The sequence below is a fragment of the Hermetia illucens genome, chromosome 3 (genome assembly GCF_905115235.1).
Source record: "Hermetia illucens chromosome 3, iHerIll2.2.curated.20191125, whole genome shotgun sequence".
In the NCBI taxonomy this organism is placed as follows: domain Eukaryota; kingdom Metazoa; phylum Arthropoda; class Insecta; order Diptera; family Stratiomyidae; genus Hermetia; species Hermetia illucens.
In genome coordinates this window covers 148814692-148838839 of record NC_051851.1, presented here as the reverse complement: position 1 = coordinate 148838839, position 24148 = coordinate 148814692, and the positions used below count along the sequence as shown (strand labels likewise).

The window sequence follows — 24148 nt, the reverse complement described above, 5'->3', positions numbered from 1 at the left end:
GGTAGTTGATATGACAACTCCGACGTTTAATTGCCTCCAGGGATCGGTCATCTACCCCGATCGTGAGGAGTTTACCCTTGCTCTCCACCTTGCTTCTGAAGACTCTCTATAGTCGAGTAATTAGGAGTCTCATAAGGTCTTCCGTTTCTATTGCCGCGGCCTTTGGCAGAAAAACTGTCACCATGTGGGCTCCTGGTATATCATCCCCAGCACATGTTGACAGTTCCACCCCTTCCCAGCCTGGCAATCTAGGAAATATGGTTCTAACCCATTCTGCGGTGTCTTCCGTCGCGCAGTCCATCAGTATAAGGCCTGGTTGAAAGCGTATCCCGGTGAACACCAGTTTCGACGTCCAACCCTTGATCATCTGCTTGACGACAAAATCCTCAATGATTTCCTGTTCCTCCCGAGTGAGTATTTGCTCGGGAAACCTTGTTGGCAGTATGACCAGTCGAATGCCCTTGACCGCACTAGCATAGCTAATGGCGGCCTTCCTGGTTCCTGCCCTCACTCCTGACCTGCCCGGATTTTCTCCTCCCTTGGGTTCAGGTCTGGATTTTTTGGGAGCATTCCCTTCATTCGGGCTGATCTCTGCTCCTCTCCGCTTCCTCGGCTCCGGTAGAGATGGCTTAGGTCTGTCCTGAGCCTTCTTTAGGGCCTCTTCTGGTTTCAGGCCTTCCTTCAGATAGCGCAGGTACCATTTAACCCCGGCGCCACTGAGAACTGTCTCCTTCCTGACGTCTGTTATATTTATCTCAGACGTGCTTTTGCTGGTCCTTGCTCTTTGAGCAGTGGTGTTCGTTGGCTGTTGTCCACGCAGTATTCCAATGCTCACCTTGGATCCACTGCTTGACGTCCCAACTTCTCCCTTCTTGGGTGTAGTCACCTGGCTCTCAGTAATTCGGAGACGTGCCTCCGCCTGATTAACCAGTTTTGGTGCGGTACGGGGCCCCGCTTCTTTGGTTTTCGTTTTATTTTCTTGTTTTGTACTCATTTGATTTCCACGAGTATGGGGGTTCAGAGGACCGCCGTGCCATAGCCCCCCGTAACACCGTAAGGTCTAACTTACTCACTGAGGCGACCAGGTATCAGTGAGGCTCCGTTCGAATACAGTCAGTTACCCCCGACTGCAAACTATCCAATGGGCACGGTTCGCATGACACCGTACAGGGTGTGGCTATCACCACTCACTAACGGTCTTGGTAGACGAGAGGCTTGGCCCCTGAAAAGGCAGAGGGGAGACAGCTCATCCTTAGAGAGAGATAGGTTGGCCTCAGGGAGCTATATTCCGCATTAGTCTATCCTGCAGTGCACTGCTTGGCCTCAATTCACTTCATAGGTAACCTTCTTAAATTATTGACACTGGCATTGAATGTTGGTTCTATTCCAGATAAGGATACCGTCTCAATATGCTATCTAAGAAGTAGTTATCAGTTTATTCAGTAATTATAACGTGTTATTACACTGTATCTAGGAAATTAAAATAGATTTGTGACTTGCTGCCTAAGATCTTCAATAAAGCTCCTGTCGTGAATATTGTACTCGTGAACGGTGTGCTCCCCTGACAGGATCCTCATGGTGAGCCTCTTCTCACGGTGCTTACACCAATTGAACATAGCTGGTTTGTTGCAGGATTCCATTTTCTGTAAGGCATACAAAATTTGGTTTAAAATATATCGTAATATCTGAAGTGCATCCTACTTTTAGATACTGTTCCAGAAATACATTAAACACATATTTAAATAAATTTCGAACGTATCCCTCCATTTTTGCACTATCCGAGATGGAGTTGAGATTTTCAACGAGTTCGTTGATGCATTTCTCGCGAGTTTCGGCGACTGAACTTCCAACAAGGTGTAAGCAGAACTTTCGCAGAGAGTCCTGGATGATTTTGAAACCAGCGGTTTTGTCTTCAATTTGCAAGTCCTTATCGATGAGTCTTTGCATTGCTCTTTGGCTAAGTGTCTTCACATCGGACGTGATATTATCTGTGATCCAGGTCACGGTTCGGATTGTTGCTAGGGAATCCAAATAATCCGCTAAGAACTTGTGGATGTTACTGGGGTCGGGTTGGTTTCGTAAGACTTCGCGAGACATGTCGGCCATCAGTTCGCGCAATCCCCTGGGCATTTTGACTTGTAGATGGCGAGGACGAAACACTGGTGTTGTTTCCATGCTTTCAATTGATGTCTTTTGTGGAAACCGACAACCAAGCAAAATTAAAGAACAACAAAATCCAATAAAAATTGTATAAAAGGTAAATGATTAGAAAAATAAAAAAGTCTAGTAGAAAGACATATTCCGCAATGCTTGCTTGAATCAATTCAATAGCTCGATTGCCAAAGTTTTGAGAGGTTTAGTTGGAGACATCCATGATGAAATTTGGACTCAAACCAAGAGCATCTCAATAACCCGCTTGATCTAACTTCATCGTACAGTTTTGAATTTCTTTAGAATTCCCATCAGCGTTCCTTGATAATATCCTGTTGCCTCAGCATTAAGACTGTAGCGATTGATACTCGACTGAGCTCATTGATACTGGCGGTCCGGTTGGAAAGTCCTCACATGACCCTTGCGCGGTGGCCCCTAGAAACCATCTGCGGACGAGTCAAGAGAGTGCAGGGCCGGCTGGGGGTAGTTTCATCCAACTGACGAGGATTTGTCTGTCTGCTGGTCAGGGGCAAGCGGATCTTACGGGGGAACCGAACTAACAGCCCCTAGACCGTCCTCCTTGAACTTGAAAATCGTCTAATATGACCTCAAGCCAATATGGAACAGCATATGCCGAGCGCCGCGTGGTCTATGGGGAGTTTGGTATCCAGTAAGTGATACCTTGCGCATTTCAATAACAAGGGGATGCGCTATCATGCGGCCTCTTTAACCTGGCCCTCGAGAAAGTGATCCGATCCTCGGATGGCACTTTCGGTGGCACGATCCTCTTTAAGTCCACCCAACTACTGGCCTATGCTGACGATATCGACATCATGGGAAGAACCACCCGAGACGTACAAACTACCTTCATCCAGGTCGAGCAGGTGGCGCGAGATCTTGGGCTGCACAACAATGAAGGGAAGACAAAATATATGGTGGCAACGTCAGCACCGAAGACGAATCAACCAACAACATCAAACCGCACTGGTCAAACACGAAGAAGAATAAGGATAGGAGAATACAACTTTGAGACCGTTGACAATTTCTTCTATTTAGGGTCGAAAATCACAACCGATAACAGCTACGATGATGAAATCCGCGCACGGTTGTTGTCAGCCAACAGAGCCTATTTCAGCTTACAAAGACTGTTCCGCTCGAAACGTCTCACCATAAGGTCAAAGCTCTTACTGTACAAGTCTATGATCTTGCCAGTCCTCATGTATTCATCGGAAACTTGGGTTCTTAGCAAAAAAAATTGCGAACTCTTGGCCGCGTTCGAGAAAACAATCCTCCGAAGAATTTTTGGCCCCCTACATGAGGATGGACGATTCCGTAGCCTATACAATGACGAAATCTATGAGCGATGTGGATAAAATCCGGCTCAACAGGTTACGGTGGGCGGGTCACTTAATCCGTATGGTTGAGGATGATCCCACCCGGAAAGTCTATAAGGGCAATATCTATGGTAGAAAAAGAAGACGAGGCAGACCCTTCCTAAGATGGAGCGATGGCGTAGGTCAGGACGCCAGACAGCTTTTAGGGACATCGAATTGGTGGACCTCGGCGCAAAACCGGGATGTCTGGAGTTCCTTATTAAGGCAGGCCTAGACCGGATACCGGTTGTTGCGCCGGTGATGATGATGATGATGATGAAGGTTCCCCATGGACGACTGGGTGGTGTTCAAGGAGGGGGCACACAAGGTGAACAATCCTTTCTACTCAAAATAAACGTAGTGTGCCTGGAGGCGAGTTACAAAGTATAGTCCGGAGTCAGCAATGCAAAAGTGAAAGTGTTCCGCTCCACGAAACCGGACTCAGTAGGCGCAATCGACGCTGGAGGAGGAGATGATCGAATGTTCGACGAGGACTAAAAATCTCTTTACGCAAGCAGTTCATGTTGAGGGTAGCGCAGGTAAATCTCTACCGCCCAGAGAAAAAGATGGATATTGCAATAATACAGGAACCATGAGTTGGAGGTGTGCAAAGTAAATATTAGAATTTATTCCACAGGATTAGGAACTCTGATCGAGACAGGCCTAGCGCATTTGTCCTCGCCAGGAAAAACCTTCACGGTTCACGGACTTTGTTATATTGGAGCGTGTGGGATTTTCACCCACTAAAACCACCCCCGACTCCCTCCCTGCCCCGGGGAACCACCATAAAAGGTATTACATCACGGGGCGGAGTCAGCTCACTCTAGCTTAATCCCATTTCTTCTATATGCGGCGCACGTGACCGCGCTTTTCTCCTTTCCTCTGCCTTTCGCAGTTTATCTTGAATAGATGCGATCATGGAGTTGACCGCATCCCAATTCTGTTGATATGCTAGCATTTTCGGCACCATATTTTCTGGTACCAGCACCTCTCCTAGAGTCTCCTCTAGATTCCTCCTTTCTTCCACAAATCTCGGACAGTGGAAAAATACATGCTCTGGGTCCTCTGGGACTCCATCACAATTTGGACAGTCGGGTGTGGTCTCCAATTCAAACCTGTGAAGGCATTGGAGATGTCCTCCATGTCCCGTGAGGAACTGGGTGAGATTATAGTTAATCTCACCGTGTCATCTCTCCAACCACTGCTTGATGGCAGGAATGAGCCTGTGAGTCCACCGACCCTTTCCTTTAGAGGTACGCCGTGGCCCTCCCACGTTCGGCATCATCCTCGCCAGGGCCATACTAGCAGTGGATGATTTATCACAAATATACTGTACGTGTTGCTTATAGCTGAGCTTCCTGTCTATACCACCCCCAAGTATTTGATGGTGGGCTTGGAAGTGATGATATGATTTCCGATTCTAACACAGGCGTAATTCCTATTCCTAGAAATCTGCAACCTTTTCTGAGACCTTAGGAGGGTCGACAGGAATAGGTTTGGTAAAATGCTCTGGTTGTGGAATGAGAATATGTTCAACGTCAGCAAGCTGACCAGGGAGATCTTCAACATCTGCTACAAGCACAAATACTGGACCGTTTGAAAAGGCACAAGTTGGTCATCATGAAGAGGGTGGACGGTGGCCAACTCTCGTACGCCTACCACAAAGGCAAATCTATAAAAATCGCACTTCCTGAGATAATTGGCACGGTTGAGCGGCTGCTACACTACAAACAATATACCTTGGTTGTCTCCTTGGATATAGATGGAGCATTCAACAACCTTAGTACCAACGTCATTAAGAGAGCTCTAAACAGAATACGATTGGAGTGGTCTTACGCATTGGATAGTGTCGATGCTGAAAACTAGGGTTATCCTATCTAATGTGGGAGGCAACCACATGATCAGATCTACGAGTAGAAGAATATATTAAGGGCAGGGACGAGGAGTACTATCTCTTCGGTGATGATAGTGATGGACGGAATTTTGCAGATACTGGATAGGAACGGGGTAAAATTAGAGACATAGCCGGCGATTTAGGGATATTTGTTTCAGGGACGTTTTCCTTGGTTATGAGTGAAATTATGGAGGGTACATTGGGTTGCTGATAAATCCAGCCAAAACAGAGTTTATGCCATTTATTACTAAGACGAGAGCACCCAAATTCCATTTTCCGCGGCTAAAGTAACAAGGGTTGGCTCTTTCCTCCAATCTAAGGTATCGGGTGTAATCTTGGATTTTAAGTTAAATTGGAGACTTAGAGCACTAAGGGTTAAGATATAACTTTCTATGCCTGGAAGGACCTTGATAACGAAATGGGGTCTTCGGTCGAAGATAGTTCTTGCGATATACATAGCGTAACGTATGGTTCTATTGTGTGGTGGTAGACGTTGAGCAAAAAGCGCCATAGAAGCAAGGTTAATAGGTGTGCATTTACTGGTTGGGGTTTGCAATGCCACCCTTAAGAATGTTGTGCAACGAATTTCTACTGCCCACAGTAATATCCTTGATGAAGCACCTCGGGAACTTTGGGCATTTCCAATGGCACATGCAAGTCACCAGGAACTTTACTGTGAACTTTAAAACTAGGGTAGAGTGAGGAACCGGCGACGTCTGGCAAGATTTTGACATAGTTCTTTTGGATCGATTGATCGAAGATGGCCTTTGGAGTGGTTGCGGGGTTTTCTGGATACACACCGGCTTTTTGAGTCATACAGTTTCCCAGGATACGATGATATTGGAAGATTGTCGTAGGTTAAGGCATGACGCAAGCTACAAGCGTAACACAACCATTCTTACAAATAGCTAGGCGACGATTAAAGCTGAACACAAAGCGGCGACATCCTCCAGGCTGGTGGGGCAGTGCAGGGACACGTCGAATAGCCTGGGCAGCATGCTCAAAGTTCTCATTCTATCGATTCTTAGTTATAGGATCATAGAGGAGAATTAGCGCGCTGACGGACTGGCCAGAGGGGGCTTCACTCTTGACAGTCTAAGGTGGAATTTTCTCGCGCATTTTAAAACCAGCTCACTTCGACGAAGAAGGCTTACCACCTACGCCAAGTCAAGGAGGATTTTCCCCGATAACAAGACCTAATCGCAACAACTTTTGGGGTAGACAAGTGTAACTGCGTAGAGAATTATAGCGGTCTGCATGAGGCCCTGACCTATATGGGACCAAGTTGCCAGACTAGGCATAACCCATAATTTTCATTGCATCGTAGAAACTGCGAAGAGGAAGGAGAAACTCTCAGATATTTCTTTTGAAATTGTCCAGCTCTAGCTACAGTCAGATTGGGGACACTACAATTCTTTCGGGACCTCAAACAGATTTGGCTGTGGCTTTTACCCACAGATGTTTGTCTTGGGGCTTTTAAAAGGTTCATTTGTAGCTGAAATGAATAAAAAAATTCTGATCCGCGTGGTGTAATCGATGAAGGAAGATCGACGACTGATCATACCCTCATCCGACTCCACTTCTGGGTCTTTAGGGTTCTCCCCATGCCCTTGCATTTACTGGATTTTGTAAGCGGGGTTGCCCCTTCACAAGGTCTATAGTAACTCCGCTTTGCAAGTTGGTTCTTACAATTTAGAAGCTATCCGGGAACGATTCACGGTCTTAGTTTGTCTGAATGTAGATTCGCCTATTCCGAGATTAATCCTGAGGCCGTTCCGCAGATTTAGTCAACTAGCTTCTGCACTGGACTATTACCAATAAGCTAGAAAGAGTATTTCTTCTGGAAGGTAAGCTTCTCTGCATAGTTAAATGATTTAACGTTTCGACCCGGGAAATAAATTTGTCAATAGGAAGCGAACTTTCCTACTTCTTATATTTTAACCCCCACAAACTCCAAATCTGGATGAATCTGTCGGAGGACAGTATGCTACGGGAACGTGCTGATAGTTTAGCGGGGAGAAATAACCGAGTCAAGTGTGATAATAAAGAAATAGCGACTCTGAGTTGGCTTCTGAGGTTCTTCAAGGTCGGTGGACGTTGTTCTTCGTCCCGTGCTACTTATCGATCAATCTTAGCCATGGTTAGGCGGAGCCTTTGAATATGAGGTTACCTTGATATGGATTCCAATGTTTCGTCATATTAGTATCCGTGTCGCTGCTTACTATCGGTTTGATCGCGCAGTGTCAATTGGTATAACGCAGTCCATTCCTTCAATACGTTCATTGATGCAAAGATTATTTTCGCCACGGTAAAGTGGAGAGACTGTGATGATGGTTCCGAGGGGCGGGGATTTTAGCAACCAACTTCTGCCCCATGAAGTTGGGGTGTGGTGTGTAAACGAGGTGTGGAGTTTTCCTCATCACGACGTTCGACACTTTTTCCTTCACATACTGGGCAACAATTCCTTTAACTTTTGTCAGGCGGGTCTCAGATGTGCAGTCTGATCACAATTCCAACAACGGATAACTCCCAGTTTGTTCGGCCAACCCGAACCGATTATGCTTCACATTCGTCTGTTAGTTCTCGAACTCTAGAGTGGGTGCTTAATGTGCATTTTTTAGCCTCGAATTGGGGATTGTATACGAAGGCCTCCTACAAAGTGTTCTCGTCGGCCAGTTTCAATTCCTGCTGTAGTTTTGCACCGGGTGGAGCCAGGGTGAACGCATTCATAGCAGCTCCGTCTCTATTTTTCTAGTGCATTGTCGGAAAGGAGAGTAAGACCAATCTTTTTGTAGAGTTTCCTCGCTCTTATGGATTCTATTTTGAAGCTCCGTCTTATAGATGCTCTTCCTCCTAACGAAGGTCCGGCAATTGCATCAGCAAAGTGAAGCCTCTCTGCTGTTTCTAAGTGGTTGTCTGCAAAATTTCAGCCGCTGGTTTCTTTAGAGCCAGAAATAAATGCATTGGTCCTTTCTTGCTGACTCCAGCCATTATTTACCCCAGCAATATTGAATTGTGTCTCGAAAATATTGCAGGAAGTTTGTTCATCAACACTGGATCTCGCGCCGCTTGCTCGACCTGGAAGAAGGTAGTTTGTACGTCTCGGATCGTTCTTCCCATGATGTCGATATCGTCAGCATAGGCCAGCAGTTGGGTTAAATTAAAAAGGAACGTGCCTCTTGCATTTACATCAGTATCACAGGATCACTTTCTCCAGAGCTAGGTTAAAGAGGACGCATGATAGGGCATCCCCTTGTCGTAGACCGTTGTTGATGTCGAATGGTCTTCAGAGTGATCCTGCTGCTTTTATCTGGTCTCGCACATGGGCCAGGGTCAGTCTAGTCAGTCTTATCAATTTCGTCGGGATATCGAATTCTTTCATGGCCGCGTACAGTTTTATCCTGGTTATGCTATCATAGGTGGCTTTAAAGTCGAGGAAGAGATGGTGCAACTGTTGTCCATATTCCAATAGTTTTCCCATCGCTTGCTGCAGAGAGAAAATTTGATCTGTTGGCGATTTGTCTGTAGTAAAGCCTCTTTGAAATTGGCCAATGGTGTTCTGGGCGTATGGGCGCAAGATAGCGAAGAATATCTTATAGATGGTACTCAGTAACGTGATACCTCTATAATTGCTGCACTGTGTGATATCTCCCTTTTTATGTATGAGACAGATAATGCCTCGTTGCCAATCGTCAAAGATTGATTTGTTGTCCCACACCTTGAGCACAAGTTGATGAACCACTTGTAATTGGTCGCCTCCATATTTAACCAATTCGGCTGTAATTCCATCGGATCCTGGCGACTTATGATTTTTAAGCCGATGAATTGCACGGACTGTTTCTTCTATACTTGGTGGTGGCAGTATTTGTCCGTCGTCTTCAGTTGGCGCAACCTCCAACTCGCCAATATTCTGGATGTTCAGTAGTTTATCAAAGTACTCAACCCATCGCTCCAATATACCCATTCTGTCGGAAATCAGATTTCCCTCTTTGTCTCGGCAGGATGAACATCGACACGTGTAAGGCATCATCCTGCTGACTTGTTGGTAAAATTTGCGCGCCTGGTGCGGTTGCTCCCTGTACTTTTCAAGTCCGTAGACCTGTTGTCCCAGGCTTCCTTTTTCCGTCTGTGAAGTCGCTTCTCCGCTTGTCGGAGTTAGTGATAAGTCTCCGCGCGTGCCCCCGTCCTTTGAGTGTGCAACATTACTCGGTATGCAGCATTCTTCCGTTCCGTTATTAGCTTACATTCATCGTCAAACCTGCCGTTCTGACCCTTTTTGCGGCTGAGGCCAAATTTGTTTGTGACCGTATTTGTGATAACATTCTTCAGGTGATTGTGAAGATTATTTGTTGATGCTTCATCTCCAGGATTTCTGTTGACTGCGGTTATTGCGGCATCCATTTCCCTCTTATAGGTGTGGAGGACTATGTTGTGGATGGCTTCGGTGTTAACTTTCACTTGATTGTCAGAGGAGATTTTGGGTGGTGTCGTAATTCGAGCTCGGAGCACCATGCCAACGAGATAGTGATCCGAGTCTATATTGGCCCCTCTATATGTTCTAACATTCATCAAGACTGAGAGGTGGCGGCGTTCAATCAACACGTGGTCAATTTGGTTGAAAGTGGTCCCGTCTGCAGAGGTCCACGTATGTTTGTGAACCGCTTTCCGCGCAAACCAGGTACTTTCAACAACCATTTCGTGTGACACTGCTAATTGAATAATCCGCAGTCCGTTATCATTTGTAATTTGATGTAAGCTATGAGAGCCAACGTATCGCCTGAATAGGGGCTCCGTCCCTACTTGGCTGTTAAAATCCCCAAGTATCATTTTGATATGATATCTGGGACAGGCGTTCTACTGCCTCATAGAAGGTATACTTCTCCGACTCTGCAGTCTCCTCTGTAGGGCCGTGAACGTTCATGAGGTTTATATTTCTAAATGTGCCTTGCAAGCGCAGAGTGCATACCCGTTCGCTTATGTTTTTAAAGCCGGTAACAGCAGGTTTCATTTTTTTGACTGACTCAGAAACTTACTCCGAACACATGGTTTACTGGATGGCCACTATAATATATGGTGTAGCAACTCTTCACCAGGAAACCGCACCCTGTCCAACGGATCTGCTGTATCGCTGTTACATCAGCCCTATATTGGGGCAGGGTATCGGCTAGCTGCTTGACAGCTTCATTTCTGTACACTTAGCGCACGTTCCATGAGAAAATGCGCAAATCGTTATTCCTTTTTCGTTGCCGGGTTCGTCGTTGTAAAATCCATCTAGTCCGAGGCTCCTGTTGTAGCTTCGGAACAGGTTGCTTTCCGTGTAGGGTTGTCAGCCCTACCGAACCCGCAACCTGGAGGACGAGTTACTACAATTTGTCCCGTTTTTAGACGCGGGGACTGGCCTTCATTCTTCTCCGTCTACAGCTTTTCGTTAGAAAAAGAGCTCCCAGCGGTCACCACGTGGAGGTAGAAATAGGATTTGGCAGTAGAGCTGTTGGTGTTGGTTCAGCAGGCGTTTCCCAGGTTTTATGCTCCATTGTACGTACCAATCCACGTTTCGCCCTGGGACCTATACTATATTTTGACCACCTAATGATGCCTAATATTGGAGGACCAAAATGTATTATAGTTGCAAGTTGCTTATTGCAGGGGAGGTTAAATCAATCGTGTTATGTACCAGACGCCTTCAACGTAGTTATGAGTTCCCATAATCTCGTGTAGGAGATGCTAAGATCGGAAGCAGAGTGGAGCACGGTAAACGCAACAATGGCCGTGATGAAAGGGGAGTTTCAAAAAGTGGATCAAGCCCGGGGAGGGCGATGGACACGTTCTTTAATCATGCTGGTGTAGACCAGAGCCCGCCCCCCCGCACACATTCAAAAAGGCCCTTTGGTCTTAGGTTATGTATTAATTAAGGGTCCCAAAAAAAAACCTTTCGCAGGCTTGACTTGGGGGACATTCACGCTATCATGCATTCAATTTATAGAGGAACCTTCAAAAACCGCAATCACTACCTTGCCGTAAAAGTATAAAGTGAACATAGTAACCTTGGAAATTATGGAGTATTTCATAAATTCCATTGCATGTCTCATTCGAATTTTAGAAACCCAATGGGTCGGTTGGAATTAGATTTTAAATTCTGAGTATTTATCTTTTACGTCGATATTTTGGTCAAAAAAATTGTACGATTCCCTAGGAGTCAAATTCACCGGAATAGAAGTGGCGGATATTTGTCCTAAAATAAGGCGTTGGTTGATATCGTGCATATATTCGTTTCACTTTCGGGAAGGACCTTTCCGCAGGAACAGAAACCTTCTAAAGACTTAGGAAGAAGGCATTTATAAGTAGTCAATATGCTGCGGGAAGAGTATCCATGCTGCATGCCAATAGATGCATGCCCGCCACCAGTTCCGCCGGTTCGTATTGTCGATTTGATATTTCTCATATCAAGAGTTGAATCTTCTTATAATGTCTTCTTTTTTACATTCCTAGAGTGCACCGCTCACGTATTCTCACAAGGAATTGGAGGTGATGCCGAAATGTGAGCCACTATACCCTCCTTATCGTGAACGGTGTGTAACTGTCCAACTTCCGCCTAAGCTTATAATGAGAAGAAAAACTGTTTATACCAAAAAGCTATTGCAGTATCCAAGAATTATTAAGAAGGAGACGTCAATCCAGGTTCCCACCATCACTGAGACTGAAAAGGTTGTAAAAGTGCCAGTGGTTACATGGGCCTTGAAAGTCATAAAAGTGCCGAAAGTGTACTGGTATCCCTCATATGTTCCATATCCCCAGATAATATGCATTCCAAGAGTTACAGTCGAGCCAAAGGAAATATGCCAGACTATGCTATGCCAACCCAAGCCCCAGATCATCGACATTCCGCCACCAGAGAAATTCTGTTGCTATGAAACTGGTCCTCAGACCTTACGTTGTGCACAGCCTTGTCCACCGGTACCGCCACCACCATGCCCGCCGTATCCGCCGTGTAAGGAAAGTGTCCTAGTTGGATTTGGCAGGCAATGAAGACATGGCGTCGTTATTGGAGTGTACTCCGGTAGTTTCATGAAAATTTTAAGCGTTTTCAGAATTTGAGGTTTGTTAAGTGTAGTATTAATCCCGGGGGGAAATATGGAAGAATGATTGTTTGTGGTGCATTGTGATTTCAAGTGGGATCAACTGAGGGGTGGCACGTTTACTAAGGTCTGGTTCGCCTTCAAAATTGTAGCGGTTAGATGTGATTAAAAATAAAATTCTCTTATAAATTTTACAAAAGTTGCGTTTTACACAAAGGATCTAATTCTAACTAAAATTTATGGGTACTGATATCACTTGCTGGGAGCGATTCTGGGATGCCAATCTTCCAAGATCCACACAATCCATATCAACAAATATTTCTAAGAAGTTCGTCTTACTTGAAAAACTAGAGTGAAAAGTCGTTTGGAAGTCCCAAACTTGATATCTTGCGGTCCACCGCGCGACTCTCTACTATGTGAGTCAAGAAAGTAAAAAGTGACAGTCGACTCCATGGGAGAAATACGGGTAATATAAAAAAAAGTCAAGCGACGACGGCTTTACGGTTTCTTACCAGGGCAGAGGCAAATCGTCAGACGCTGCCTCACCTCTGCCCTGGGAGCAGCGTGACCGTAGCGGCTCGAAAAAAGTTGAATGCTCCTTTATATCGCTTGACTTTTTTTTAAAAAGTTTGGGTGCAAGCCCTAAGCGAGGGGTCCGTGGACCAGAAAAGAGGGAGTAAGTTGCTCCCCAATTGGTCCGGTCCTGCATCAAGTTGATGCGGACTTAGGACCCCTTTCATTCTCAAAACGAACGGGTAATATACCCCAGGGGAACTGCGGCCCATTATTCCAGCCTAACTTAATACAATGGTATAACTGATAACTTTAGTGTCACCATCAGTTTCCTCGTCAGTAACGCCAAGGACCATAAGTCGCTTCGTTTAACTGAAGGTCTAAATGCTGCGGTTACAATGTATGCAGCCTTGAGATATCGATGAAGTCGCGGAGAACTTCATGGCAAAATAAAATGGAAGGAACATACCCTTCTATTTGTAGCAATCACACTTCAAAAATATAGGGCCGAAGCATAGCAATACCAGGAATCATGGAATAGTTCTACAGTGAGTTCATCGATTAGGGGGTACACAATGACATTTTACACCTAGTAACTGAATTAAACTTCAGAGCTAGGGTGAAGAGTGCCATTGCCGCTTTCATCTGTTTTGCCAAATCCGAGTTCCACCATGGTGTTTAACCCTTCTTAGCTGTATTGAGTGGATAGCCTTCCTTGAGAGTTTCACTCATGTTAGTTGAGACCATGTGGACTCTTTTCAAAATTCTAGCAATAGATCTCATGCATGTGACACGGATCGGAACTCTGGTCAGATTAGCCCACCACAGGTCAGAGTATCGGAAGTTGGAGCACCTGCTGAATAGGAACCGACACATTTAGCTTCACGATCTCAAAACCATTAGAGTTACCATTCGCTCTAAAACGTGTTTAATATATGGTTCAGAAAATAGGATAATAAGGAAATTTTCAACAATCCAGCACTCGATATTGCGCGTAGAATTAAGCAAGAGATATTGGCGCAATCTTCGACAGGTAAATCCTCCATAGCACCAGGGCCATCACGCTCCTCACCTAGATAAAGAAAAAGAACTCTTTGACAGCTGAGACCACAGGGATTCTTCTCTTAGGGCTAGTTAAGCATCTTTCCAAGCGCTACAGGACAGTAATAGGAACAGCACTGCCCGAGCGAATTGATTGTGCTTACTTCGGAAAACAGTATCATTATTAGTATATAATAATAATAATCGTTGGCGCAACAATCCATATTGGATCAAGGCCTTGAAGTGTGTTAGAGCACTTCATTCAAGACCGTAACGGTACACTACAGTACACTGTAGGAGGCAATGTGGTCAGCATTGCGCTCGCCCGAGATTATTACCCTGATTTGACTCAGGTACTCATTCGCAGCTGAGTCGACTGGTGTCCGACGCCAAATCACGATACAAATCCCACTGCCACCAGTGAGATTCGAACCGCGACCCTCCGTACAACAGCCTTGCGCTCTAACCACTCGGCTATTCGGACACTCATTATTAGTATGGTAAAATCAAAATAGGATGCCGGAGGCAATTACATATCAAAAATTCTCAATATTAAGGGAGATATAAGCGTTTAAAGTTTTCGCCAAGATTCCTCCAAAAATCAGCAATTTTCAGGCACTCAGACCGCCCAACCTAAATACCACCTTGAAGCTCAGAACCTCCCCCGAAATTCTCAATATTAACGGAGATATAAGCGTTTAAAGTTTTTCCCCAGATTCCTCGAAAAATCTGATATTTTCCTGGCACCTAGGCCCCACAACCTATATACCATTTTGAAGCTCAGACCCTCTACCAATAGTAGTGATCACAAATTAAGCTCCTTTTTTGCGAAATTCTCAATATTAACCTAGATATAAGCGTTTAAAGTTTTTCCCCAGATTCCTCGAAAAATCTGAAATTTTCCTGTCACCTAGACCCCACAGCCTATATACCATTTTGAAGCTCAGACCCTCTACCAATAGCAGTGACCACAAATTAAGCTCCTTTTTGCGAAATTCTCAATATTAACGGAGATACAAGCGTTTAAAGTTTTTCCCCAGATTCCTCGAAAAATCTGAAATTTTCCTGGCACCTAGGCCCCACAACCTATATACCATTTTGAAGCTCAGACCCTACCCTAGCTACCAATGGTAGTGATCACAAATTAAGCTCCTTTTTGCGAAATTCTCAATATTAACGGAGATATAAGCGTTTAAAGTTTTTCCCCAGATTCCTCGAAAAATCTGAAATTTTCCTGGCACCTAGGCCCCACAACCTATATACCATTTTGAAGCTCAGACCCTCAACCAATAGTAGTGATCACAAATTAAGCTCCTTTTTGCGAAATTCTCAATATTAACGGAGATATAAGCGTTTAAAGTTTTTCCCCAGATTCCTCGAAAAATCTGAAATTTTCCTGGCACCTAGACCCCACAATCTATATACCATTTTGAAGCTCAGACCCTCTACCAATGGCAGTGATCACAAATTAAGCTCCTTTTTGCGAAATCCTCAATATTAACGGAGATATAAGCGTTTAAAGTTTTTCCCCAGATTCCTCGAAAAATCTGAAATTTTCCTGGCACCTAGACCCCTCAACCTATATACCATTTTGAAGCTCAGACCCTCTACCAATAGTAGTGATCACAAATTAAGCTCCTTTTTGCGAAATTCTCAATATTAAGGGAGATATAAGCGTTTAAAGTTTTTCCCCAGATTCCTCGAAAAATCTGAAATTTTCCTGGCACCTAGACCCCACAACCTATATACCATTTTGAAGCTCAGACCCTCTACCAATAGTAGTGATCACAAATTAAGCTCCTTTTTGCGAAATTCTCAATATTAAGGGAGATATAAGCGTTTAAAGTTTTTCCCCAGATTCCTCGAAAAATCTGAAATTTTCCTGGCACCTAGACCCCACAACCTATATACCATTTTGAAGCTCAGACCCTCTACCAATAGTAGTGATCACAAATTAAGCTCCTTTTTGCGAAATTCTCAATATTAACGGAGATATAAGCGTTTAAAGTTTTTCCTCAGATTCCTCGAAAAATCTGAAATTTTCCTGGCACCTAGACCCCACAACCTATATACCGTTTTGAAGCTCAGACCCTCTACCAATAGTAGTGATGACAAATTAAGCTCCTTTTTGCGAAATTCTCAATATTAACGGAGATATAAGCGTTTAAAGTTTTTCCCCAGATTCCTCGAAAAATCTGAAATTTTCCTGGCACCTAGACCCCACAACCTATATACCATTTTGAAGCTCAGACCCTCTACCAATAGTAGTGATCACAAATTAAGCTCCTTTTTGCGAAATTCTCAATATTAACGGAGATATAAGCGTTTAAAGTTTTTCCCCAGATTCCTCGAAAAATCTGAAATTTTCCTGGCACCTAGACCCCACAACCTATATACCATTTGCAAGCTCAGACCCTCTACCAATAGTAGTGATCACAAATTAAGCTCGTTTTTGCGAAATTCTCAATATTAACGGAGATATAAGCGTTTAAAGTTTTTCCCCAGATTCCTCGAAAAATCTGAAATTTTCCTGGCACCTAGGCCCCCCCATTTTGAAGCTCAGACCCTCTACCAATAGTAGTGATCACAAATTAAGCTCCTTTTTGCGAAATTCTCAATATTAAGGGAGATATAAGCGTTTAAAGTTTTTCCCCAGATTCCTCGAAAAATCTGAAATTTTCCTGGCACCTAGACCCCACAACCTATATACCATTTTGAAGCTCAGACCCTCTACCAATAGTAGTGATCACAAATTAAGCTCCCTTTTGCGAAATTCTCAATATTAACGGAGATATAAGCGTTTAAAGTTTTTCCCCAGATTCCTCGAAAAATCTGAAATTTTCCTGGCACCTAGACCCCACAACCTATATACCATTTTGAAGCTCAGACCCTCTACCAATAGTAGTGATCACAAATTAAGCTCCTTTTTGCGAAATTCTCAATATTAAGGGAGATATAAGCGTTTAAAGTTTTTCCCCAGATTCCTCGAAAAATCTGAAATTTTCCTGGCACCTAGACCCCACAACCTATATACCATTTTGAAGCTCAGGCCCTCTACCAATAGTAGTGATCACAAATTAAGCTCCTTTTTGCGAAATTCTCAATATTAAGGGAGATATAAGCGTTTAAAGTTTTTCCCCAGATTCCTCGAAAAATCTGAAATTTTCCTGGCACCTAGACCCCACAACCTATATACCATTTTGAAGCTCAGACCCTCTACCAATGGTAGTGATCACAAATTAAGCTCCTTTTTGCGAAATTCTCAATATTAACGGAGATATAAGCGTTTAAAGTTTTTCCCCAGATTCCTCGAAAAATCTGAAATTTTCCTGGCACCTAGACCCCACAACCTATATACCATTTTGAAGCTCAGACCCTCTACCAATAGTAGTGATCACAAATTAAGCTCCTTTTTGCGAAATTCTCAATATTAAGGGAGATATAAGCGTTTAAAGTTTTTCCCCAGATTCCTCGAAAAATCTGAAATTTTCCTGGCACCTAGACCCCACAACCTATATACCATTTTGAAGCTCAGACCCTCTACCAATAGTAGTGATCACAAATTAAGCTCCTTTTTGCGAAATTCTCAATATTAACGGAGATATAAGTGTTTAAAGTTTTTCCCCAGATTCCTCGAAAAATCTGAAATTTTCCTGGCACCTAGACCCCACAACCTATATACCATTTTGAAGCTCAGACCCTCTACCAATAGTAGTGATCACAAATTAAGCTCCTTTTTGCGAAATTCTCAATATTAACGGAGATATAAGCGTTTAAAGTTTTTCCCCAGATTCCTCGAAAAATCTGAAATTTTCCTAGCACCTAGACCCCACAACCTATATACCATTTTGAAGCTCAGGCTCTCAACCCGTAGTAGTGATCACAAATTAAGCTCCTTTTTGCGAAATTCTCAATATTAACGGAGATATAAGCGTTTAAAGTGTTTCCCCAGATTCCTCGAAAAATCTGAAATTTTCCTGGCACCTAGACCCCACAACCTATATACCATTTTGAAGCTCAGACCCTCTACCAATGGTAGTGATCACAAATTAAGCTCCTTTTTGCGAAATTCTCAATATTAACGGAGATATAAGCGTTTAAAGTTTTTCCCCAGATTCCTCGAAAAATCTGAAATTTTCCTGGCACCTAGACCCCACAATCTATATACCGTTTTGAAGCTCAGACCCTCTACCAATAGTAGTGATCACAAATTAAGCTCCTTTTTGCGAAATTCTCAATATTAACGGAGATATAAGCGTTTAAAGTTTTTCCCCAGATTCCTCGAAAAATCTGAAATTTTCCTGGTACCTAGACCCCACAACCTATATACCGTTTTGAAGCTCAGACCCTCTACCAATAGTAGTGATCACAAATTAAGCTCCTTTTTGCGAAATTCTCAATATTAACGGAGATATAAGCGTTTAAAGTTTTTCCCCAGATTCCTCGAAAAATCTGAAATTTTCCTGGCACCTAGACCCCACAACCTATATACCATTTCGAAGCTCAGACCCTCTACCAATAGTAGTGATCACAAATTAAGCTCCTTTTTGCGAAATTCTCAATATTAACGGAGATATAAGCGTTTAAAGTTTTTCCCCAGATTCCTCGAAAAATCTGAAATTTTCCTGGCACCTAGACCCCACAACCTATATACCATTTTGAAGCTCAGACCCTCTACCAATAGCAGTGATCACAAATTAAGCTCCTTTTTGCAAAATTCTCAATATTAAGGGAGATATAAGCGTTTAAAGTTTTTCCCCAGATTCCTCGAAAAATCTGAAATTTTCCTGGCACCTAGACCCCACAACCTATATACCATTTTGAAGCTCAGACCCTCTACCAATAGTAGTGATCACAAATTAAGCTCCTTTTTCCGAAATTCTCAATATTAACGGAGATATAAGCGTTTAAAGTTTTTCCCCAGATTCCTCGAAAAATCTGAAATTTTCCTGGCACCTAGACCCCACAACCTATATACCATTTTGAAGCTCAGACCCTCTACCAATAGTAGTGATCACAAATTAAGCTCCTTTTTGCGAAATTCTCAATATTAACGGAGATATAAGCGTTTAAAGTTTTTCCCCAGATTCCTCGAAAAATCTGAAATTTTCCTGGCACCTAGACCCCACAACCTATATACCATTTGCAAGCTCAGACCCTCTACCAATAGTAGTGATCACAAATTAAGCTCGTTTTTGCGAAATTCTCAATATTAACGGAGATATAAGCGTTTAAAGTTTTTCCCCAGATTCCTCGAAAAATCTGAAATTTTCCTGGCACCTAGACCCCCCCATTTTGAAGCTCAGACCCTCTACCAATAGTAGTGATCACAAATTAAGCTCCTTTTTGCGAAATTCTCAATATTAACGGAGATATAAGCGTTTAAAGTTTTTCCCCAGATTCCTCGAAAAATCTGAAATTTTCCTGGCACCTAGACCCCACAACCTATATACCATTTTGAAGCTCAGACCCTCTACCAATAGTAGTGATCACAAATTAAGCTCCTTTTTGCGAAATTCTCAATATTAACGGAGATATAAGCGTTTAAAGTTTTTCCCCAGATTCCTCGAAAAATCTGAAATTTTCCTGGCACCTAGACCCCACAACCTATATACCATTTTGAAGCTCAGACCCTCTACCAATAGTAGTGATCACAAATTAAGCTCCTTTTTGCGAAATTCTCAATATTAACGGAGATATAAGCGTTTAAAGTTTTTCCCCAGATTCCTCGAAAAATCTGAAATTTTCCTGGCACCTAGACCCCACAACCTATATACCATTTTGAAGCTCAGACCCTCTACCAATGGTAGTGATCACAAATTAAGCTCCTTTTTGCGAAATTCTCAATATTAACGGAGATATAAGTGTTTAAAGTTTTTCCCCAGATTCCTCGAAAAATCTGAAATTTTCCTGGCACCTAGACCCCACAACCTATATACCATTTGGAAGCTCAGACCCTCTACCAATAGTAGTGATCACAAATTAAGCTCCTTTTTGCGAAATTCTCAATATTAACGGAGATATAAGCGTTTAAAGTTTTTCCCCAGATTCCTCGAAAAATCTGAAATTTTCCTGGCACCTAGACCCCACAATCTATATACCATTTTGAAGCTCAGACCCTCTACCAATGGCAGTGATCACAAATTAAGCTCCTTTTTGCGAAATTCTCAATATTAACGGAGATATAAGCGTTTAAAGTTTTTCCCCAGATTCCTCGAAAAATCTGAAATTTTCCTGGCACCTAGACCCCACAACCTATATACCATTTTGAAGCTCAGACCCTCTACCAATGGTAGTGATCACAAATTAAGCTCCTTTTTGCGAAATTCTCAATATTAACGGAGATATAAGCGTTTAAAGTTTTTCCCCAGATTCCTCGAAAAATCTGAAATTTTCCTGGCACCTAGACCCCACAATCTATATACCATTTTGAAGCTCAGACCCTCTACCAATGGCAGTGATCACAAATTAAGCTCCTTTTTGCGAAATTCTCAATATTAACGGAGATATAAGCGTTTAAAGTTTTCCCCAGATTCCTCGAAAAATCTGAAATTTTCCTGGCACCTAGACCCCACAACCTATATACCATTTTGAAGCTCAGACCCTCTACCAATGGTAGTGATCACAAATTAAGCTCCTTTTTGCGAAATTCTCAATATTAACGGAGATATAAGCGTTTAAAGTTTTTCCCCAGATTCCTCGAAAAATCTGAAATTTTCCTGGCACCTAGACCCCACAATCTATATACCATTTTGAAGCTCAGACCCTCTACCAATGGCAGTGATCACAAATTAAGCTCCTTTTTGCGAAATTCTCAATATTAACGGAGATATAAGCGTTTAAAGTTTTTCCCCAGATTCCTCGAAAAATCTGAAATTTTCCTGGCACCTAGACCCCACAACCTATATACCATTTTGAAGCTCAGACCCTCTACCAATAGTAGTGATCACAAATTAAGCTCCTTTTTGCGAAATTCTCAATATTAACGGAGATATAAGCGTTTAAAGTTTTTCCCCAGATTCCTCGAAAAATCTGAAATTTTCCTGGCACCTAGACCCCACAACCTATATACCATTTTGAAGCTCAGACCCTCTACCAATAGTAGTGATCACAAATTAAGCTCCTTTTTGCGAAATTCTCAATATTAACGGAGATATAAGCGTTTAAAGTTTTTCCCCAGATTCCTCGAAAAATCTGAAATTTTCCTGGTACCTAGACCCCACAATCTATATACCATTTTGAAGCTCAGACCCTCTACCAATAGTAGTGATCACAAATTAAGCTCCTTTTTGCGAAATTCTCAATATTAACGGAGATATAAGCGTTTAAAGTTTTTCCCCAGATTCCTCGAAAAATCTGAAATTTTCCTGGCACCTAGACCCCACAACCTATATACCATTTTGAAGCTCAGACCCTCTACCAATAGTAGTGATCACAAATTAAGCTCCTTTTTGCGAAATTCTCAATATTAACGGAGATATAAGCGTTTAAAGTTTTTCCCCAGATTCCTCGAAAAATCTGAAATTTTCCTGGCACCTAGACCCCACAATCTATATACCATTTTGAAGCTCAGACCCTCTACCAATAGTAGTGATCACAAATTAAGCTCCTTTTTGCGAAATTCTCAATATTAACGGAGATATAAGCGTCTAAAGTTTTTCCCCAGATTCCTCGAAAAATCTGAAATTCTCCTGGCACCTAGACCCCACAACCTAATTACCATTTTCAAGCTCAGACCCTCTACCAATGGTAGTGATCACAAATTAAGCTCCTTTTTGCGAAATTCTCAATATTAACGGAGATATAAGCGTTTAAAGTTTTTCCCCAGATTCCTCGAAAAATCTGAAATTTTCCTGGCACCTAGACCCCACAACCTATATAACATTTTGAAGCTCAGACCCTCTACCAATAGTAGTGATCACAAATTAAGCTCCTTTTTGCGAAATTCTCAATATTAACGGAGATATAAGCGTTTAAAGTTTTTCCCCAGATTCCTCGAAAAATCTGAAATTCTCCTGGCACCTAGACCCCACAACCTATATACCATTTTGAAGCTCAGACCCTCTACCAATAGTAGTGATCACAAATTAAGCTCCTTTTTGCGAAATTCTCAATATTAACGGAGATATAAGCGTTTAAAGTTTTTCCCCAGATTCCTCGAAAAATCTGAAATTTTCCTGGCACCTAGACCCCACAACCTATATACCATTTTGAAGCTCAGACCCTCTACCAATAGTAGTGATCACAAATTAAGCTCCTTTTTGCGAAATTCTCAATATTAACGGAGATATAAGCGTTTAAAGTTTTTCCCCAGATTCCTCGAAAAATCTGAAATTTTCCTGGCACCTAGACCCCACAACCTATATACCATTTTGAAGCTCAGACCCTCTACCAATAGTAGTGATCACAAATTAAGCTCCTTTTTGCGAAATTCTCAATATTAACGGAGATATAAGCGTTTAAAGTTTTTCCCCAGATTCCTCGAAAATCTGAAATTTTCCTGGCACCTAGACCCCACAACCAATATACCATTTTGAAGCTCAGACCCTCTACCAATGGTAGTGATCACAAATTAAGCTCCTTTTTGCGAAATTCTCAATATTAACGGAGATATAAGTGTTTAAAGTTTTTCCCCAGATTCCTCGAAAATCTGAAATTTTCCTGGCACCTAGACCCCACAACCTATATACCATTTGGAAGCTCAGACCCTCTACCAATAGTAGTGATCACAAATTAAGCTCCTTTTTGCGAAATTCTCAATATTAACGGAGATATAAGCGTTTAAAGTTTTTCCCCAGATTCCTCGAAAAATCTGAAATTTTCCTGGCACCTAGACCCCACAATCTATATACCATTTTGAAGCTCAGACCCTCTACCAATGGCAGTGATCACAAATTAAGCTCCTTTTTGCGAAATTCTCAATATTAACGGAGATATAAGCGTTTAAAGTTTTTCCCCAGATTCCTCGAAAAATCTGAAATTTTCCTGGCACCTAGACCCCACAACCTATATACCATTTTGAAGCTCAGACCCTCTACCAATAGTAGTGATCACAAATTAAGCTCCTTTTTGCGAAATTCTCAATATTAACGGAGATATAAGCGTTTAAAGTTTTTCCCCAGATTCCTCGAAAAATCTAGAAATTTTCCTGGCACCTAGACCCCACAACCTATATACCATTTTGAAGCTCAGACCCTCTACCAATAGTAGTGATCACAAATTAAGCTCCTTTTTGCGAAATTCTCAATATTAACGGAGATATAAGCGTTTAAAGTTTTTCCCCAGATTCCTCGAAAAATCTAGAAATTTTCCTGGCACCTAGACCCCACAACCTATATACCATTTTGAAGCTCAGACCCTCTACCAATAGTAGTGATCACAAATTAAGCTCCTTTTTGCGAAATTCTCAATATTAACGGAGATATAAGCGTTTAAAGTTTTTCCCCAGATTCCTCGAAAAATCTAGAAATTTTCCTGGCACCTAGACCCCACAACCTATATACCATTTTGAAGCTCAGACCCTCTACCAATAGTAGTGATCACAAATTAAGCTCCTTTTTGCGAAATTCTCAATATTAACGGAGATATAAGCGTTTAAAGTTTTTCCCCAGATTCCTCGAAAAATCTAGAAATTTTCCTGGCACCTAGACCCCACAACCTATATACCATTTTGAAGCTCAGACCCTCTACCAATAGTAGTGATCACAAATTAAGCTCCTTTTTGCGAAATTCTCAATATTAACGGAGATATAAGCGTTTAAAGTTTTTCCCCAGATTCCTCGAAAAATCTGAAATTTTCCTGGCACCTAGACCCACAACCTATATACCATTTTGAAGCTCGACCCTCTACCAATAGTAGTGATCACAAATTAAGCTCCTTTTTGCGAAATTCTCAATATTAACGGAGATATAAGCGTTTAAAGTTTTTCCCCAGATTCCTCGAAAAATCTGAAATTTTCCTGGCACCTAGACCCCACAATCTATATACCATTTTGAAGCTCAGACCCTCTACCAATAGTAGTGATCACAAATTAAGCTCCTTTTTGCGAAATTCTCAATATTAACGAGATATAAGCGTTTAAAGTTTTTTCCCCAGATTC

At 42.5% G+C, this 24148-nt stretch overlaps 2 protein-coding genes across 2 annotated transcripts; one reads left to right on the top strand and one right to left on the bottom strand.

Moving 5' to 3' along the window:
- Nucleotides 1-1410: 1410 nt before the first annotated feature.
- LOC119652229 lies at nucleotides 1411-2333 on the bottom strand. The gene is made up of 2 exons (XM_038056187.1): nucleotides 1702-2333; nucleotides 1411-1643 (listed from the first exon to the last, which is right to left on the bottom strand). The coding sequence occupies exons 1-2, from the start codon at nucleotides 2173-2175 to the stop codon at nucleotides 1479-1481; spliced, it is 639 nt and encodes a 212-aa protein (XP_037912115.1). The 5' UTR covers nucleotides 2176-2333; the 3' UTR covers nucleotides 1411-1478.
- Nucleotides 2334-11494: 9161 nt separating this feature from the next.
- On the top strand, nucleotides 11495-12508 carry LOC119651623 (36.4 kDa proline-rich protein-like). Its single transcript, XM_038055285.1, has 2 exons — nucleotides 11495-11831; nucleotides 11908-12508. The coding sequence occupies exons 1-2, from the start codon at nucleotides 11769-11771 to the stop codon at nucleotides 12442-12444; spliced, it is 600 nt and encodes a 199-aa protein (XP_037911213.1). The 5' UTR covers nucleotides 11495-11768; the 3' UTR covers nucleotides 12445-12508.
- Nucleotides 12509-24148: the final 11640 nt, after the last annotated feature.

Coding starts and splice junctions, on each gene's coding strand:
- LOC119652229 (XM_038056187.1), bottom strand. CDS start 2,175: ATGGAAACAACACCAGTGTTTCGTCCTCGCCATCTACAAGTCAAAATG. Junction 1,644..1,701: donor TTCTGGAACAGTATCTAAAA/GTAGGATGCACT, acceptor TATGCCTTACAG/AAAATGGAATCCTGCAACAA.
- LOC119651623 (XM_038055285.1), top strand. CDS start 11,769: ATGCTGCGGGAAGAGTATCCATGCTGCATGCCAATAGATGCATGCCCG. Junction 11,832..11,907: donor GCCCGCCACCAGTTCCGCCG/GTTCGTATTGTC, acceptor TTACATTCCTAG/AGTGCACCGCTCACGTATTC.